A 19,335-nucleotide genomic window follows, 5' to 3' on the forward strand; every position below is an offset into this window, starting at 1 on the left:
AGACTTAAAAAAACTTTTTTATTGATTCTTCATGGGTTTTACATCATGTATCTTGATTCTATTCATCTCCATATTCCTTTGTATCTGCCCTCTGCCCTTGCACAGCCCCCCCACCAATAAAATAAAATAAAATTTAAGAGAAAAAGAAAAACCTCATAGTGGAAGCTGTACTTTGACACAGTGAGTCACACATTATACACTTTTGTCCATATATCATTGCTTTCAAGTGTTCGTTGCAATGAGTCATTGGTATGGTTCAAGGCCTCTGGTTTCTACCACATTATCAATACTGGGCCCTCACTGGTACTCCTCTTGTATATCCTGTTGTGGCCCTGTGTTGTAGAGATCCTACAGCTTTAGATCTGTATGCTCCAGCAGATCATACATGGTGTGGATGTTGTGGTGGGCCAACTCATAACCCTGGTTCTGGGCCTGGGAGGTTGCAGGGTTGGTCAGTTCACCAGTTCTCCTCTGTCCTCATCACTTGGCTGCGCTCTCTAGCACTGCCCTGACTAGTTCACCATATGCAACAAGCAGCAAGGGGCAGGGAAGGTTCTCCTGTTCTGACACACATAAGGCCAACTGACCCACACCTATATCACCAGGGCCAACTCTACTGTGTTTCCCAGTTGAGGTGCAGGGGCCACTCTTCAAAGTGCTGCAGCTGGTGAGGGGCAGGGCCGGTTCTCCTGCTCTCATTACCCCAGGACCTACTCTCCTACCTGTCACAGGCAGAAAGGGATGGAGGGATGGGGCCAGGAAGTTTTGAGGGGCAGGCACCTCTCCCTCACCTATGCAATGTTTTCTTAACATGTTAGTTTGAACAAGTTTACTTCTTACTACAAATAATAGAAATAATAATATTTGAACATTACTGCATATAGAAAAATAATTTATTTTATTTTAATAATAAAATGATTTGGACTGTGGAAAAGAAAATAACAATAGCATATTCCTTAGTTCTATGGTAAATGTATTGATAAAATTACCTTGCATTACTAAAATGATACAAATACTATTTTGGATTTATTATCTTTAGAATAAATGTTTAGAAAAAGCAAATAAGACTTATGCAAAATTATTGTAAAAATTGTGTGTCAACATCTGAAGTACCTCAAGTGTATCTACATCAAGAAAGACCTATAGTGGGAACTGTCTGGGGACTGCCACTGAGCCTCCCCTCCCAGAAGGAGCCTATGCACCTCAGTTTCCTGGTCTTCTTCTCCACCCACCATACCAGTGCCTAGGCACCGCCAGTGAACCTTCCCTCCCAACAGAAGCCTATGCACCCCAGTTTCCCTGTCTTCTTCTCCACCCACGGGACCAGGAAGAGGAGAACTACCAGAGTATTGGACTTGCTTGCACCCACCTAAAGGGAAGTCTGGTCCCCTAACCACCAGGCCAGGAAGAGGCTCTTTCTGCACCCACTAGAAGAAGGGATGGGAAGGAGACAATACAAAAACACACTCAGCAACAGAAAAACAAATATGACACCGCCAGATACTAGAGACTCCACACCAGCAAGACTCCAACATTCCAATGCAAATGAAGCAGAAGAGAATGAGAAATGGAAGAAAAAACAAACCAAAAATGCAAGAAATGGAAGAAAAAACAAATCAAAAAATGCAAGAAATGGAAGAAAAAACAAACCAAAAAATGCAACAAATGGACAAAAAGACAAAGCAAAAATTGTAAGAAAAAAGTCAAACAGTACAAGGGTTGACAAGTGAAATAGAGAACAATAAAAAACCACAATATGAAGGAAGGCTGGAAAAGGAAAACCTGGGCAAATTGTCAGGTACTACAGATGGCGAGCTTAACCAACAAAATACAAGAGATACAAGAGAGAATCTCAGGTGTTGAAGATACACTAGGAGAAAATGATTCATCAACCAAAGAAAATCTTAAGTCCAACAAATCCCTAACACAAAACATCCAGGAAATATGGGACACCATGAACAAACTAAAGCTAAGAATAATAGGTATAGAAGAAGGTAAAGAAAACCACCTCAAAGGGGCAGAAAACATATTCAACAAAATCATAGAAGAAAATAAAACGTTCCCAACCTAAAGAAAGACATGCCAATGAAAATACAAGAAGCTGGTCCCTCTGGCATCATCAGGTAAACAGGCCAGCTTCCCGGCCTGTGTTCCAGAGCCTGCAGATCGCCTGGGAACTGCTCAGAGCTCCCAATCCCGGCGGGAGCCAAGCACCCCAGACTCCAGATCTTCTCTCCCACCAAAGAGACCAGGAAACTACAGGAGCCAGAGAGACCAGGGGAGTAGCTGTTCCGGATCAGGTACAACAGGACCCAGCATAGGGTCCAGGGGACCAGGTAGGAGGCTAAGCGCCCCAGATTCCTGTTCTTCTTCTCTACCCACGGACCAGCATTTGGACAAGGCATAGAAGAACCACCAGATTACTGGACTTACTAGCACCCACCAAAAGGGAACTCTGGTCCCCAGACCAGGAAGGGGCTCTTTCTGCACCCACTAGAAGAAGAGATGGGAAAGAGACAATACAAAAACACAGTCAGCAACAGAAAAACAAATATGACACCGCCAGATTCTAGAGACTCCACACCAGCAAGACCCCAATATTCCAACGCGAAGGAAGCAGAAGAGAACGACCTTAAAAGCACTTTCATGAAAATGATAGAGGCCCTAAAAGAGGATACTGGAAAATCCCTCAAAGAAATGGAAGAAAAAACAAACCAAAAAATGCAAGAAATGGAAGAAAAAACAAACCAAAAAATGCAAGAATTGGAAGAAAAAACAAACCAAAAAAGGCACGAAATGGAAGAAGAAATGAAGCAAAAAATGCAAGAAATGGAAGAAAAAGCAAAGCAAAAAATGCAAGAATTAGAAGAAGAAACATACCAAATAAGGCAGGAAATGGAAGAAGAAACAAAGCAAAAAATGCAAGAAATGGTAGAAAAAACAAAGCAAAAAATGAAAAAAATGGAGGAAGAAACAAACCAAAAAAGGCAGGAAATGGAAGAAGAAACAAAGCACAAAATCCAAGAAATGGAACAAAAAGCAAACCAAAAAATGCAAGAAATGGAAGAAAGAACAAACCAAAAAATTCATAAAAGGCAACAAACGGACGAACAGATAAACAGAAAATTGCAAGAAGCAATGCAAACGCTGCAAGGGTTGAAAACTGAAATAGAGACACTAAAAAAAACACAATCTGAAGAAAGGCAGAAAATAGAAAAGCTGGACAAACAGTCAGGCACTACCAATACAAGCATTACCAACAGAATAGAAGAGATGGAAGAGAGAATCTCAAGTGTTGAAGATACATTAGGAGAAATGGATTTATCAACCAAAGAAAACCTTAAATCCAACAAATCCTTAACACAAAACATCCAGGAAATATGGGACACCATGAAAAGACCAAACCTAAGAATAATAGGTATAGAAGAAGGACAAGAAATCCAGCTCAAAGGGGCAGAAGGCATATTCAACAAAATCATAGAAGAAAACTTTCCCAACCTTAAGAAAGACATGCCAATGAAGGTACAAGAAGCCTACAGAACACCAAATAGAGTGGACCACAAAAAAAAATCCCCTCGCCACATAATAATCAAGACCCCAAACATACAGAATAAAGAAAGAATATTAAGAGCAGCTAAGGAAAAAGGTCAAGTAACATATAAAGGCAGACCTATCAGAATTACACCTGATTTCTCCATGGAAACTCTGAAAGCCAGAAGGTCCTGGATAGATATTCTACCTACACTAAGAGACCATGGATGCCAGCCCAGACTACTATACCCGGCAAAGCTCTCAATCACTATAGACGGAGAAAACAAGATATTCCATGACAAAACTAGATTCAAGCAATATGTGTCCACTAACCCAGCCCTACAGAAAATTTTGGAAGGAAAACTCCAACCCAAGGAAGCTAACTACAACCAGAAAAACATAAGCATTAGAGAATCCCTGTCTACCAACAGCCAAAAGAACAAAGGGGTGAAATTCCACCCATAATTCCACCAACAACAACCATCGCAAATCGAAGAAGGATGAGCAATCAATGGTCATTAATATCCCTCAATATTAACGGCCTTAACTCACCCATAAAAAGACACAGACTAGCAGAATGGATTCGAAGACAGAACCCTTCCTTCTGCTGCATACAAGAAACACACCTCACCCTCAAAGACACACATTACTTGAGAGTTAAAGGTTGGGAAAAAATTTTTCAATCAAATGGACCCAAGAAACAAGCAGGGGTAGCAATCCTAATATCTAACAAACTAGACTTTAAAATAAAATCAATCAAAAGAGATGAAGGAGGTCATTACATACTCATCACAGGTGAAACCCACCAAGATGAAGTGTCTATCCTGAACATCTATGCCCCCAATACAAAGGCATCCACATTCGTTAAAGAAACATTATTAGAACTTAAATCTCATCTAAAGCCCCACACAGTTATAGTGGGAGATTTCAACACACCACTCTCACCACTAGACAGGAATACCAGACAGAAACTCAACAAAGAAGCAAAGGGTCTAATAGAAGTAATGACACAACTGGGATTAACAGACATCTATAGAACATTTCATCCACATAACAAAGAATATACCTTCTTCTCAGCACCACATGGAACCTTCTCAAAAATCGACCACATACTTGGCAACATATCAAACCTCAGCAGCTACAAAAAAATTGGAATAACTCCATGCATCTTATCAGACCACCATGCCTTAAAATTAGAATTCAACAACAACACAAATTGCAGAAAACCTACAAACTCATGGAAATTGAATAATGCTCAACTGCACCATCCCTGGGTCAAAGAGGAAATAAAAAAAAGAAATTAAAGACTTCCTCGAATTCAATGAGAATGAAGACACAACATACCCAAACCTATGGGACACTTTGAAAGCAGTGCTACGGGGGAAGTTCACAGCACTAAGTGCTCACATGAAGAAACAGGAAAACAGTTATACCAGAGAATTAACATCACAGCTAAAAGCTCTAGAACACAAAGAAGCACACTCCCCAGGAGGAGTAGACGCCAGGAAATAATCAAATTGAGGGCTGAAATCAACAAAGTAGAAACCAGGAAAACAATACAAAGAATCAATGCAACGAAGAGTTGGTTCTTTGAGAAAATCAACAAGATAGACAAACCTTTGTCCAAACTTACCAAACAGCAGAGAGTGAACACGCAAATTAACAAAATCAGAAATGAAAGGGGGGACATAACAACGGACTCTGAGGAAATCCAGAGAATCATTAGGTCATACTTTGAAAACCTGTACTCCACAAAATTCAAAAATTTAAAGGAAATGGATGACTTCCTGGACAGCTATCATTTGCCAAAACTAAATCAAGAACAGATAAGCAATTTAAATAGACCTATAACCCCTATGGAAATAGAAGCTGTCATCAAAAGTCTCCCAACCAAAAAAAGTCCAGGTCCAGATGGCCTCAGTGCAGAATTCTACCACAAATTCAAAGAACATCTTATACCAATTCTTCTCAAAGTGTTCCACACAATAGAAGCAGAAGGGTCTTTGCCAAACTCTTTCTATGAGGCTTCAATAACCTTGATCCCCAAGCCACACAAAGATACAACCAAGAAAGAGAACTTCAGACCAATATCCCTCATGAACATTGATGCAAAAATACTCAATAAAATACTGGCAAATCGGATCCATGAACACATCAAAACAATCATTCACCACGATCAAGTAGGTTTCATCCCAGGGATGCAGGGATGGTTCAACATACGAAAATCCATCAACGTAATCCACCATATAAACAAGCTGAAAAACAAAAATCACATGATCATCTCACTAGACGCTGAAAAAGCCTTTGACAAAATCCAACACCCCTTCATGATAAAGGTCTTGGAGAGATCTGGGATAACAGGGACATACTTAAACATAATAAAAGCCATATACAGTAAACCAACAGCCAACATCAAACTAAATGGACAGAAACTCAACGCAATTCCTCTAAAATCAGGAACAAAACAAGGCTGTCCACTCTCTCCATACCTTTTCAACATGGTACTTGAAGTTCTAGCTATAGCCATACGACAACAAAGGGGGATCAAGGGGATACAAATTGGGAAGGAAGAAGTCAAACTTTCACTGTTTGCAGACGATATGATAGTTTACATCAATGACCCAAAGAACTCTACCAGGGAACTCCTACAGCTGATTAACACCTTCAGCAAAGTGGCAGGCTACAAGATCAACTCAAGAAAATCAGTAGCCCTACTATATACAGATGATAAAAGGGCTGAGAAAGAAATCAGAGAAACATCACCCTTTACAATTGCCACAAACAACATAAAATACCTTGGGGTAACGCTAACAAAACAAGTGAAAGACCTGTATCGCAAGAACTTTGAGTCTTTAAAGAAAGAAATTAAAGAAGCCCTCAGAAAATGGAAAGATCTCCCATGCTCTTGGATAGGTAGGATCAATGTAGTAAAAATGGCAATCCCGCCAAAAGCAATCTACAGATTCAATGCAATCCCCATTAAAATCCCAGCACAATTCTTCACAGACCTTGAAAGAACAATAATCAATTTTGTATGGAAAAACAAAAGACCCAGGATAGCCAAAACAACCCTGTTCAACAAGGCAACGTCCGGAGGCATCACTATCCCTGACCTCAAGCTCTATTATAGAGCTATAGTCCTGAAAACAGCTTGGTATTGGCACAAAAATAGACAGGCAGACCAATGGAATCGAATTGAAAATCCGGGTATTAACCCACACACGTACGAACATCTGATCTTTGACAAAGAAGCTAAAAATATACAATGGAATAAAGAAAGCATCTTCAACAAATGGTGCTGGCATAATTGGAGACTGGCATGTAGAAAAATGCGGATCGATCCATGTTTATCGCCATGCACAAAACTTAAGTCCAAATGGATCAAAGACCTCAACATAAATCCAGCCACACTGAACCTCTTAGAAGAGAAAGTGGGTGGTACCCTTGAACGAATTGGTACAGGAGACAGCTTCCTGAACATAACACCAGTAGCACAGACAGTGCGATCAACAATTAATAAATGGGACCTACTGAAACTGAGAAGCTTCTGTAAGGCAAAGGACACAGTCAGCAAGACAAAAAGGCAGCCCACAGAATGGGAAAAAATATTCACTAATCCCACATCTGACAGACGGTTGATCTCCAAAATTTACAAAGAACTCAAGAAGCAAGTCTCCAAAACAGCAAAGGACCCAATTAAAAAGTGGGCTGCAGAACTAAATAGAGAGTTTTCAATAGAGGAGTCTAAAATGGCTGAGAGGCACTTGAGAAAGTGCTCAACATCCTTAGCCATCCGGGAAATGCAAATCAAAGCAACTCTGAGATACCATCTCACTCCTGTCAGAATGGCTAAAATCAAAAACACCAATGACAATTTATGCTGGAGAGGATGTGGTGAAAGGGGGACACTCCTCCATTGCTGGTGGGAGTGCCAACTGGTTCAGCCACTTTGGAAAGCAGTATGGAGATTCCTCAGAAAAATGGGAATAAACCTACCACAAGACCCAGCAACTGCACTCTTAGGCATATATCCAAAAGATGCCCATTCATATAACAAAGATGTCTGTTCCACTATGTTCATAGCAGCTTTATTTGTAATAGCCAGAACTTGGAAGCAACCTAGATGTCCCTCACCCGAAGAATGGATAGAGAAAATGTGGTACATCTACACAATGGAGTACTATTCAGCAGAAAAAAATAATGGAATCATGAGATTCGCAGGCAAATGGATGACACTAGAAGAAACCATCCTGAGTGAGGTAACCCAGTCACAAAAAGAGAAACATGGCATGTACTCTCTCATATATGGATTTTAGACATATATCTGGGGAGTGCCAGCCTACAATCCTATTGCCAGAGAGTCTGGGAAACAGAAACTTCATTTACTGGCTGGTTAAGTACTGAGCTGAACTCAAGAAAGCCAGTATCAGAGAGGGAAGACTGATGATCAAAGGGATTAAGACTGGGCTGGTTTAACCCGCAGAAACAGCTGACCAGACAAAGGTTAACTCTTGAATCCCAGGCATCAGCCTGGGAATCCAGCATGGGACTGATCAAGACCCCCTGAATCTGGGTGTCAGTGAGGAGGCCTAGGTAATCTATTGAGCCTTGGACAGCAGATCAGTACCCATCCCAAGTATACACATGGTCTCTGGACTCCCATAGAACAATGTGAGGTGCACTCTCACCCTGAACTCTTGGGGAAGGGTCTAGGCCCTGCCCTATATGAAATGACAGACTATGGACACCCCCATGGAGGGCCTCACCCTCCCTGGGGGAATGAGGGGATAACGGGGGGGAATGGGGGGAGGGCATGGGAGGAGGGGAGGGAAAGGGAGAGGGACCTCGTACTGACTTGTGAAGCAACCTTGTTTCTTATCTAAATTTAAAATGGAAAATAAAAAAAATATTAATAAAAAAAATCAAAAAAAAAAAGAAAATACAAGAAGCTTATAGAACACCAAATAGAGTGGACCACAAAAACGTCCCCTGGCCACATAATAATCAAGACCCCAAACATACAGAATAAAGAAAGAATGTTAAGAGAAGCTAAGGAAAAAGGTCAAGTAACATATAAAGGCAAACCTATCAGAATTACACCTGACTTCTCCATGGAAACTCTGAAAGCCAGAAGGTCCCGGATAGATATTCTACCAACACTAAGAGACCATTGATGCCAGCCCAGACTACTATACCCAGCAAAGCTTTCAATCACTATAGATGAAGAAAAAAAGATATTTCATGACAAACCTAGATTCAAACAATACATATCCACTAACCAAGCTCAACAGAAAGTTCTGGAAGGAAAACTCCAACCCAAGGAAGTTAACTACAACCACAAAAACATAGGCATTAGATAATCCAACCTTTCCAACAGAAAAAAGAGGTGGAAATCCACATATAATTCCACCAACAAAAACCATTCCAAGTCAAAGAAGAATGATTAGTAAATTGTCATTAATATCGCTTAATATTAATGGTCTTAACTTGCCCATAAAAAGACACAGGCTAACAGAATGAATGCAAAGACAAAACCCATCCTTCTGCTGCATACAAGAAACACACCTCAAAGACAGAAATTACCTCAGAGTTACAGGTTGGGAAAAGATTTTCCAATCAAATGGACCCAAGAAACAAGTAGCAATCCTAATATCAACAAATTAGACTTTAAAATAAAATCAATCAAAGGAGATGAAGGAGGTCGCTTCAGACCCATCACAGGAGAAATCCACCAAGATGAAGTTTCAATTCTGAACATCAATGCCCCAAATACAAAGTCATCCACGTTCATAAAAGAAACATTACTAAAACTTAAATCACATATAAAGCCCCACACACTTATAGTGGGAGACTTCAACACCCCACTCTCACCACTAGGCAGGAATACCAGACAGAAAATTAACAAAGAAGCAAAGGGATTAATAGAAGTTATGACCTAACTGGATTAACAGAAATCTATAGAACATTCCATCCAAGTAAAAGAGAATATACCTTCTTCTCAGCACCACATGGAACCTTCTTAAAAATCAACAACATACTTGGCAACATATCAAAACTCAACAGGTACAAAAAAATGGAATAACTCCATGCATCTTAACAGACCACCATGCATTATAATTAGAATTTAACAACAACACATGTTGCACAAACCCTACAAACTCATGGAAATTGAATAATACACAATTGCACCATTCCTGGGTCAAAGAAGAAATAAAAGAAAGAAATTAAAAACTTCCTAGAATTCAATGAGAATGAAGACACAACATATTGAAACTTATGGGACACTTCAAAAGCAGTGCTACGAGGGAAGTTCAAAGCACTAAGTGCCCACATGAAGAAACTGGAGAATAGTTACACTAGAGAATTAACAATACAACTTAAAGCTCTAGAACACAAAGAAGCAAACTCACCCAGGAGGAGTAGATGCCAGGAAATAATCAAATTGAGGGCTGAAATCAATAAAGCAGAAACTAGGAAAACAATACAAAGAATCAATGTAAAAAAGAGTTGGTTCTTTGAGAAAATCAACAAGATAGACAAACCTTTATCCAAACTTACCAAACGGCAGAGTGTGAACATGCAAATTAACTAAATCAGAAATGAAAAGGTGGACATAACAATGGACTCTGAGGTAATACAGAGAATGATCAGATCATACTTTGAAAACCTGTATTCCAAAAAATTTGAAAATCTTAAAGAAATGGACAATTTTCTGGGTAGATATCTCTTGCCAAAATTAAATCAAGAATAGATAAGCAATTTAAATAGAACTATAACCCCTATGGAAATAGAAGCATCACCAAAAGCCTTCCAACAAAAAAATTTCCAGGGCCAGATGGCCTTAGTGCAGAATTCTACCAGAAATTCAGAGAACAGCTTACACCAATTCTTCTCCCAGTATTCCACACAATATAAGCAGAAAGGTCTTTGCCAAAGTCTATCTATGAGGCTTCAATAACCTTGATCCCCAAGCCACACAAAGACACAACTAAGAAAGAGAAGTTCAGACCAATATCCATCATGAACATCGATGCAAAAATACTCAATAAAATACTGGCAAATCGGATCCAAGAACACATCAAAACAATCATTCACCACAATCAAATAGGTTTAATCCCAGGGATGCAGGGATGGTTCAATATACAAAAATCCATTAATGTAATCCACCATATAAACAAGCTGAGAAACAAAAATCACATGATCATCTCACGAGATGCTGAAAAAGCCTTTGACAAAATTCAACACCCCTTCATGATAAAGGTCTTGGAGAGATCCGGGATAACAGGAACATAATAAAAGCTATATACAGCAAACCAATAGTCAACATCAAACTAAATGGACAGAAATTTAATGCAATTCTTTTTAAATCGGGAACAAGAGAAGGCTGTCCACTCTCTCCATACCTTTTCCATATTGTACCTGAAGTTCTCGTTAGAGCAATAAGACAACAAAAGGAGATCAAGGGGATATAAATTGGAAAGGAAGAGGCCCATCTTTTACTATTTGCAGATGATATGATAGTTTACATAAGTGATCCAAAAAACTATCAGGGGACTCCTACAGCTGATATATACATTCAGCAAAGTGGCAGGATACAAGATCAACTCAAGAAAATCAGTAGCCCTACTACTATATACAGATGATAAAAGGGCTAAGAATGAAATCAGAGAAACATCACCCTTTACAATTGCCACAAACAACATAAAATACCTTGGGGTAATGCTAACCAAACAAGTGAAAGACTATATCGCAAGATCTTTGAGTCTTTAAAGAAAGAAATTAAAGAAGACATCAGAAAATGGAAAGATCTCCAGCGCTCTTGGATAGGTAGGATCAACGTAGTAAAAATGGAAATCTTGCCAAAATCAATCTACAGATTCAATGCAATCCCCATTAAAATACCAGTACAATTCTTCATGTACCTTGAAAAAACAATAATCAACTTTGTATGGAAAAACAAATACCAAGGATAGCCAAAACAACCTTATTCAACAAAGCAACATCTGGAGACATCACCATCTCTGATTTCAAGCTCTATTATAGAGCTGTAGTCTTGAAAACAGCTTGGTATTGACACAAAAGTAGACAGGTAGACCAATGGAATCGACTTGAAAACCCTGATATTAAACCATACATGTATGAACATCTGATCTTTGACAAAGAAGCTGAAAATATACAATGGAAAAAAGAAAGCATCTTCATCAAATGGTGCTGGCATAACTGGATGCTGGCATGTAGAAGAATGCGGATAGATCCATGTATATTGCCAGCAGGGCATTGTTGGCGCATGCCTTTAATCCCAGCACTTGGGAGGCAGATGCATGCAGATCTCTGTGAGTTTGAGGCCAGCCTGATCTACGGAGAAAGTTCCAGGACAGCCTCTAAAACAATACAGAGAAACCCTGTCTCGGAAAAAAACAAAAACAAAAACCCAAAAAACTTAAGTCAAAATGGATCATTGACCTCAACATAAATCCAGCCATACTGAACCTCTTAGAAGAGAAAGTGGGTGGTACCCTTGAATGAATTGGTACAGGAGACTGCTTCCTGGACATAACACCAGTAGCACAGACACTGAGGTCAACAATTAATACATGGGACCTCCTGAAACTGAGAAGCTTCTCTAAGGCAAAGGACACAGTCAACAAGACCAAAAGGCAACCCACAGAATGGGAAAAGATATTCACTAACCCCACATCTGACAGAGGGCTGATCTCCAAAATTTACAAAGAACTCAAGAAGCAAGTCTCCAAAACATCAAAGTATCCAATTAAAAAGTGGGCTATAGAACTAAATAGATACTTCTCAATAGAGGAGTCTAAAATGGCTGAGAGGCACTTGAGAAAGTGCTCAACATCCCTGGCCACCTGGGAAATGGAAAACAAAACAACTCTGAGATACCATCTCACTCCTGTCAGAATGGCTAAAATCAAAAACACCAATGACAGGTTATGCAGGAGAGGATGTGGAGAAAGGGGAACACTCCTCTACTGCTGGTGGGAATGCCAACTTGTACAGCCACTTTAGAAATCAGTATGGAGATTCCTCAGAAAAATGGGAATCAGTCTACCACAAGACCTAGCAATTCCACTCTTAGGCATATATCCAAAAGATTCACATTCATACAACAAGGACATCTGTTCCACTATGTTCATAGCAGCATTATTTGTAATGGCCAGAGCTTGGAAGCAACCTAGAGGCCCCTCAACTGATGAGTGGATAGAGAAAATGTGGTACATTTACACAATGGAGTACTATTCAGCAGAAAAAAAATGGAATCCTGAAATTTGCAGGCAAATGGATGGCACTAGAAGAAACCATCCTGAGTGAGGTAACCCAGTCACAAAAAGACAAACATGTTATGTACTCTCTCAAATAATAGGTTTTAGACACAGATCTGGGGGATACAATCCCACAGCCAGAGAGTCTGGGAAACAGAACCTTCATCCAATGTCTGATGGAAGCAGAGGCAGACTCCCACAGCTGAACACTGAGCTGAACTCAAGGAACCCAGTGACAGTGAGGGAGGACTGATGAGCAAAGGGGTTAAGACTAGGCTGGTTTAACCCCCAGAAACAGCTGACCTGAACAAGTAGTAGCTCTTGAATCCAAGACTGATGGCTGGGAATCTATCATGGGACTGATCAAGACCCCCTGAATGTGGGTGTCAGTGAGGAGGCCTAGGTAATCTATTGATCCTAGGATCAGCATGTATCCCGGGTATTCAAATGGACTTTGGACTCCCATCCCACAATGAGAGATGCACTCTTACCCTAGACTCTTGGGGGAAGGTCTAGGACCTGCCCTGGATGAAATGACAATGGACACCCCCATGGAGGGCCTCACCCTCCCTGGGGAAAGGAGGGGGTATTGGAGGGGTTGGTGGTAGGGTGTGGGAGGAGGGGAGTTAAAGGGAGAGGGACCTGGGATTAACATGTGAAGCAACCTTGTCTGGAATTTAAATTTAAATTTAAAAATGAAAAAAGAATTCCCTATAAGGTGAGATACTACTTACCTCTTGGCAATCTCCTTAAGTGTAGCGGGCTGACATCAGTGATTCCATGAGGGTAAATGTTATATGGTCGGCTTGCTTTATTCTTAAATACAATCTGAAAGTACAGGTGAGATATGAAATAAAGTCCTATGACAACTAGGATCAACAAGAAAACTTGCCTACCTCCAGAAAAACAAAAGCTTCCTATATCCACGTTACAGGAGTCTAAGCTCTCAATAAAACTTAATATATTCATTCTTTTCATGAAAAGGAAGCTTAGGTAGCTGCTTAGTTTTGTCAAAACCCTTTTCAATTTCAATTACTTCAGTAAGTCTTGCATGTGCCTCCCACATGAAGTGAAATTTGGGTGTCTGCTAAGGTCATTACTTTTCCTCAGCCTTTCTGCATTCTTGACACTAAATTCCTCAGCACTGGAGAAGGAGACAGTGATTCAGGTTATAATATTTATCACTTAATAAACATATATAACAAGGAAGACAATAAATAGCCTCAAGCAAGGGTGGCAGGTGACATTGTCTGATTATAATAGATTTACAGAAAAATAAAAAAGAAAAAGACTAATATAGAAATAGTAATGAAGATACCTGAAGATTACTTCTAGATCTGAGGGTATGATTTCTATTTTAAAAGTTAATGGAGGAAAGGAGCAATTGATGAAGAAAGTTCTGGAAAGATATGTATGTATCAGTCTAAGTAGTGAGTAGTTAAGAGAAGTTGAGAGTGTGATTGGTCACATTATATTTTTATTTCATATACTCATTATATATGAGTATATTTTATTTGCAAAGCATTCATAATTTTTTAAAAGATTCTAAGATTCTGCCCACTGGAGACAAGACTCAACTTAGAAGGATCACAGAAACTCAAACCCTGCCAGACTTTAAAAAGAAATATTTATTTTATTTATGCATATGAATGTTTTGGGCATGTATGTATGTGTATAATATGCATGCCTGGTACCCATGGAGATCAGCAGAGGGATTTTGATTCCCTGTAACTAAAATTACATATGGTTGTGAGCTGCCATGTGAGTGCTGAGAGCTGAACCCAGTTCCTCTACAAGAATAATAAGTGCTCGTAACCACTGAGTCATCTCACCAGCCTTGAGACTTCTTTTTTTCTGAAGTAATTTCATATTTTTCCCTTGACTTACCAACAATGTGTCTCCAACTTCTCCATAAAGTAAAGGTCCCAAAATTCCTGATTCCTGCTGGATAGTTTCACGGATCTTAAACGTTTCATCTGTGTAAGCTATAAATCTGACTTTTTTGTATTTCCTACCAATCCGATGAGGACCATTGCTCAGATACTGGCTTTTATAACTTCTGTATGAGAGGCAAAAAGGTGAGGGGTAAGGATAAAAATTCAAATAGTCAAAAATCCAATTCTAATATGATTTACTCAAAGCAAAGAGTGAGAGAAGTCTTAGGCTTACCTTTGCTAATATTTAATGTTCTATGAATTGTCACAGAATGCACATGTATTAAAGGCTTAGTCATCAGGATATGGATCTAGTGGGAGGTGATGGAACACTAAGGAGTTGGAACCTAGTGGGAAAAACTTAGATCATTTGTGGTATGCCATCAAATGGATGATATTGGAACCCCAGACTCCTTTTATCTACACTTTGTTTACTGACAGCTCTTTATGGAACAGGCCCCTTCCACTGTGTACTTTATTGTGAATTTCTGTGCTGTCACAAGCCCAAAGCATAGACTGAAAATTCTATGAGTCGAACCCATGAGTCAAAACAAAACATTTCTGACCCCCCACAAGCCAGCTAGCTGGTTAGTGAGACCTGCTGGAAGGCTACATCACCATTGTACCCACCCATTGGACACTGTAACCTACAAGACCCTGTCTGCCTCCCAAACCCACTGAACTTATTGTGTTCCCCTGGCCAAACACCCCTGCAAGAGCAGTAGCCTCTAGAGACACAAGCCTGAAACAATCTGAAAAAGAGGTGAATGCTTGGTCTCCCAGATAAACTACCCCATCCTTAGGCCCTAAGCCCTAGGGCACATTCCCTGCACTTCACCCTCATAGCTCATCCCCAGCAGCCAACTAGCAGATAAGAGTCCTGCTGGCAGGCTGCTCCACCACTGCCTCCACCCACTGGACACTGTAACCTACAAGAATCACTCCCAGTGAGCTCATCACCTTCACCCTGGCTAAATATGCCCCACAAGAGCAGCAACCCCTAGAGACACAATCACTGCCTAAGTAAATTGGAAAAAAGCAGTACCTAGAGAAACAAGCTTCACCTGAACCAACTGGAAGAAGTGATCAGTAGTTCCTAGAGACACAAGCACTACCTGCACCAATTCAAAGAAGAGATGGGTAGATAGCAATGTACACTCAACAACATCAAGAGCAATATGGCACCCGGAGAACCCAGTAGTTCTACAAAAGCAAAACCTGAACATCATGACACAGATGAAATAGAAAAAAAGGCCTAAAATGGCTTTATGAAGATGATAGAGGTCCTTAAAGAGGAAATAGGAAATTCTCTTACAGAATCAAGGAAAAGACAAACAAAAATAGGAATGAATCAATAAATCCCATGAAGGAAGCCAAGAAAACAACAATCAAACAGGTGAAGGAAATGGTTCAAAACCTGAAAATTGAAACAGAGGCAATGAAGAAAACAACAACCAAGGGAATTCTGGAAATGGAAAATCTGGGAAAATAAACAGGAACTACATATGCAAGCATAAACAACATATTACAAGAGATGGAAGAGAATCTCAGGCTTTGAAGATACCATAGAAGAAATAGATTCATCAGTCGAAGATAATATTAAATTCAACAAATTCTTAACACAAAAATTCCAGGAAATCTGGGACACCGTGAAAAGACCAAACCTAAGAATAGTAGGGATAGAAGAAGGAGAAGAATACCAGCTCAAAGGCACAGAAATTGTATTAAACAATATAATAGAGAAAATTTTCCCAACCTAAAGAAGGACATGACTATGAAGATGCAAGAAGCTTACAGAACACCAAATAGACTGGACCAAATTTAAGTCCAATTGCCGCATAATAATCAAAATACTAAACATGCAGAATAAAGAAAGAATACTAAGAGCTACAAAGGAAAAAGTCTAAATAACATGTAAAGGCAGCCCCATCAAAATAACACCAGATAACTCAATGGAGACTCTGAAAGCCAGAAGGTCCTAGACAGTTGTTATACAGACACTAAGAGATCATTGATGCCAGCCCAGACTACTATACCCAGCAAAACTTTCAATCACCAAAGATGGAGAAAACAAGATATTCAATGACAAAACCAGATTTAAACAATACTTATCCACAAATCCAGTCTTACCCAAGGAAATTAGATGCATCTACAAAAGCACAGGCAATAGATAATCCACAGCAGCAAATACTAAACAAGGGAAACACACACACTTGCACATGCACACGCGCACGCACACACACACACTCAAAAATGACAGGAATTAACAATCACTGCTCATTAATACCCCTTAACTTCAAAGACAAACATTACCTCAGAGTAAAGTGTTAGAGAAAGACTTTCCAAACACATGAACATAAGAAGCAAGCTGGTGTAACTATCCTAATATCTAATGAAATAGACTTCAAACTAAAATTAATCAAAAGAGAAGAAGAAGGACATTTCACATTCATCACAAGAAAAATCCATCAAGATGAAGTCTCCATTCTGAATATTTTACTCCAAATACAAGGGCACCCACATTTGTAAAAGAAACATTACTAAAACTTAAATCCCACATCAAATCCCACACACTAATAGTGGGAGGCTTCAACAGTCTACTCTCACCAATGGATAAATCTGCCAGACAGAAAATTAACAGAAAAATAAAGAAATGAGCAGATGTTATGACTCCAATTTACTTAACAGATATCTATAGAACATTCCACACACAGAGAAATGAATATACCTTCTTTGCAGCACCTCATGGAACCTTCTCTAAAATTGACCACATACATTGTCATAAAGTAAATATCAACTGATAATAACTCCCTGTTTCTTATCTGATCACCATGACTTAAAGTTAGAATTAAAAACAATGCAAATTACAGAAAGCCTACAAACTCATGGAAACTGAATAGTGCTCAACTGAATCACCCCTGGGCCGAGGAATAAATAAAGAAATTATTTCCTAAAATTCAAGGAAAATGACCACACAACATACCCCAATTTATGAGATACAATGAAAGCAGTGCAATGGGGGAAAGTTCAAGCACCAAGTGCTTACATGAAGAAGTTAGAGAAATCTTAACACTAGTGACTTAACAGCACACTGAAAGCTCTAGAACAAAAAGAAGCAAACTCACCCAGGAGGAGTAGACACCAGGAAATAATCAAAATGAGGGCAGGCTGAAATAAAAATAGAAGCAAAGAGAATAATACAAGGAATCAATGAAACAAAGAGTTGGTTCTCCAAGAAAATGAACAAGATAGACAAACACTTATCCAACCTAACCAAAAGGCAGAGGGAGAATATTCAAATTAACAAAATCAGAAATGACAAGGGGAATATAACAACAGACAGAGAGGAAGGAAATCCAGAGAATCATCAGGTCATACTTCAAAAATATGTACAACACCGAATTGGAAAATTTAGAATAAGTGGACAATTTTCTGGACAGGTACCATATGCCAAAGTTAAATCAAGACCAGACAGACAGTTTAAAGAGACCTATGACCCCTAAGGAAATAGAAGCAACCATCAAAACTCTCCCAACCAAAAAATGCTTTGGACCAGATGGCTTCAGCACAGAATTCTACCAGAATTTCAAATAAGAGCTAATACCAATACTCCTCAAATTGTTCCACACAATAGAAACAGAAAGAACATTGCCAAACTCCTTTTATGAGGCTACAGTTACCCTGGTACCCAAACCACACAAACATGCAACAAAGAAAGGGAACTGCAGACCAATCCCCCTCATGAACATTGATGCATAAATACTCAATAAAATACAGGCAAACCAAATCTAATAACACATCGAAAAATCATGCACCATGACCAAGTAGGCATCATCCTGGAGATACAGGGTGGTTCAACATATAGAAATCTGTCAATGTAATCCACCATATAGACATTAAAAAACACATGATCATCTCATTAGATGCATCAAAAACCCCTTTATGATAAGGGTCTTGGAGAGATAAGGGATACAAGGAATATACCTAAACATACTAAAGGCAATTTACAGCAACTCGACAGCCAACATCAAGTTAAATGGAGAGAAACTCAACGTGATTCTACTAAAATCAGGAACAAGACAAGGCTGTCCATTCTCTCCATATATATTCAATACAATACTTGAAGTTCTAGCTAGAGCAATAAGACAACAAAAGGAGATCAAGGGGATACAAACTGGAAAGGAAGAATTCAAACTATCACTATTTGCAGATGATGTGATAGTACACATAAGTGACTCCAAAAGTTCTACCAGGGAACTTCTACAACTGATAATGTGGCAGGATGCAAGATCAACTCAAAGACATCAGTAGCCCTCCTATATACAAACAATAAGAAAAACAAGAAAGAAAACCCTCACCATTCATAATAGCCACAAATAATATAAAATATCCTGTGGAAATCTAACCAAGCAAGGGAAAGATATAACAAGAACTTTAAGCCTCTGAAGAAAGAAATTGAAAAGGATATCAGAAAATGGAAAGATCTCCTATGCTCTTGGGTAAGTAGGATCAATATAATGAAATCACAATCTTATCAAAAGCAATCTACAGATTCAGTGAAATCCCCAGGAAAATTCTTCACAGACTTT

The 19,335-nt window shown here is 39.3% G+C and overlaps 1 protein-coding gene across 3 annotated transcripts in view; it reads right to left on the reverse strand.

The window, feature by feature from the left end:
* The window catches only part of F8 (coagulation factor VIII), a 146,745-nt gene that overhangs the window by 92,624 nt on the left and 34,786 nt on the right, over window positions 1-19,335 (reverse strand). For all 3 annotated transcript variants that reach the window (XM_040743928.1, XM_040743927.1, XM_040743926.1), the window contains exons 9-10: window positions 14,700-14,871; window positions 13,547-13,640 (exon numbers count right to left, since the gene is read on the reverse strand). In XM_040743928.1, coding sequence (XP_040599862.1) covers window positions 13,547-13,640; window positions 14,700-14,871 — 266 coding nt within the window. The remainder of the gene's footprint in view (window positions 1-13,546; window positions 13,641-14,699; window positions 14,872-19,335) is intronic.

This window comes from Mesocricetus auratus, unplaced genomic scaffold, assembly GCF_017639785.1.
Source record: "Mesocricetus auratus isolate SY011 unplaced genomic scaffold, BCM_Maur_2.0 Super-Scaffold_100003, whole genome shotgun sequence".
NCBI lineage: Eukaryota > Metazoa > Chordata > Mammalia > Rodentia > Cricetidae > Mesocricetus > Mesocricetus auratus.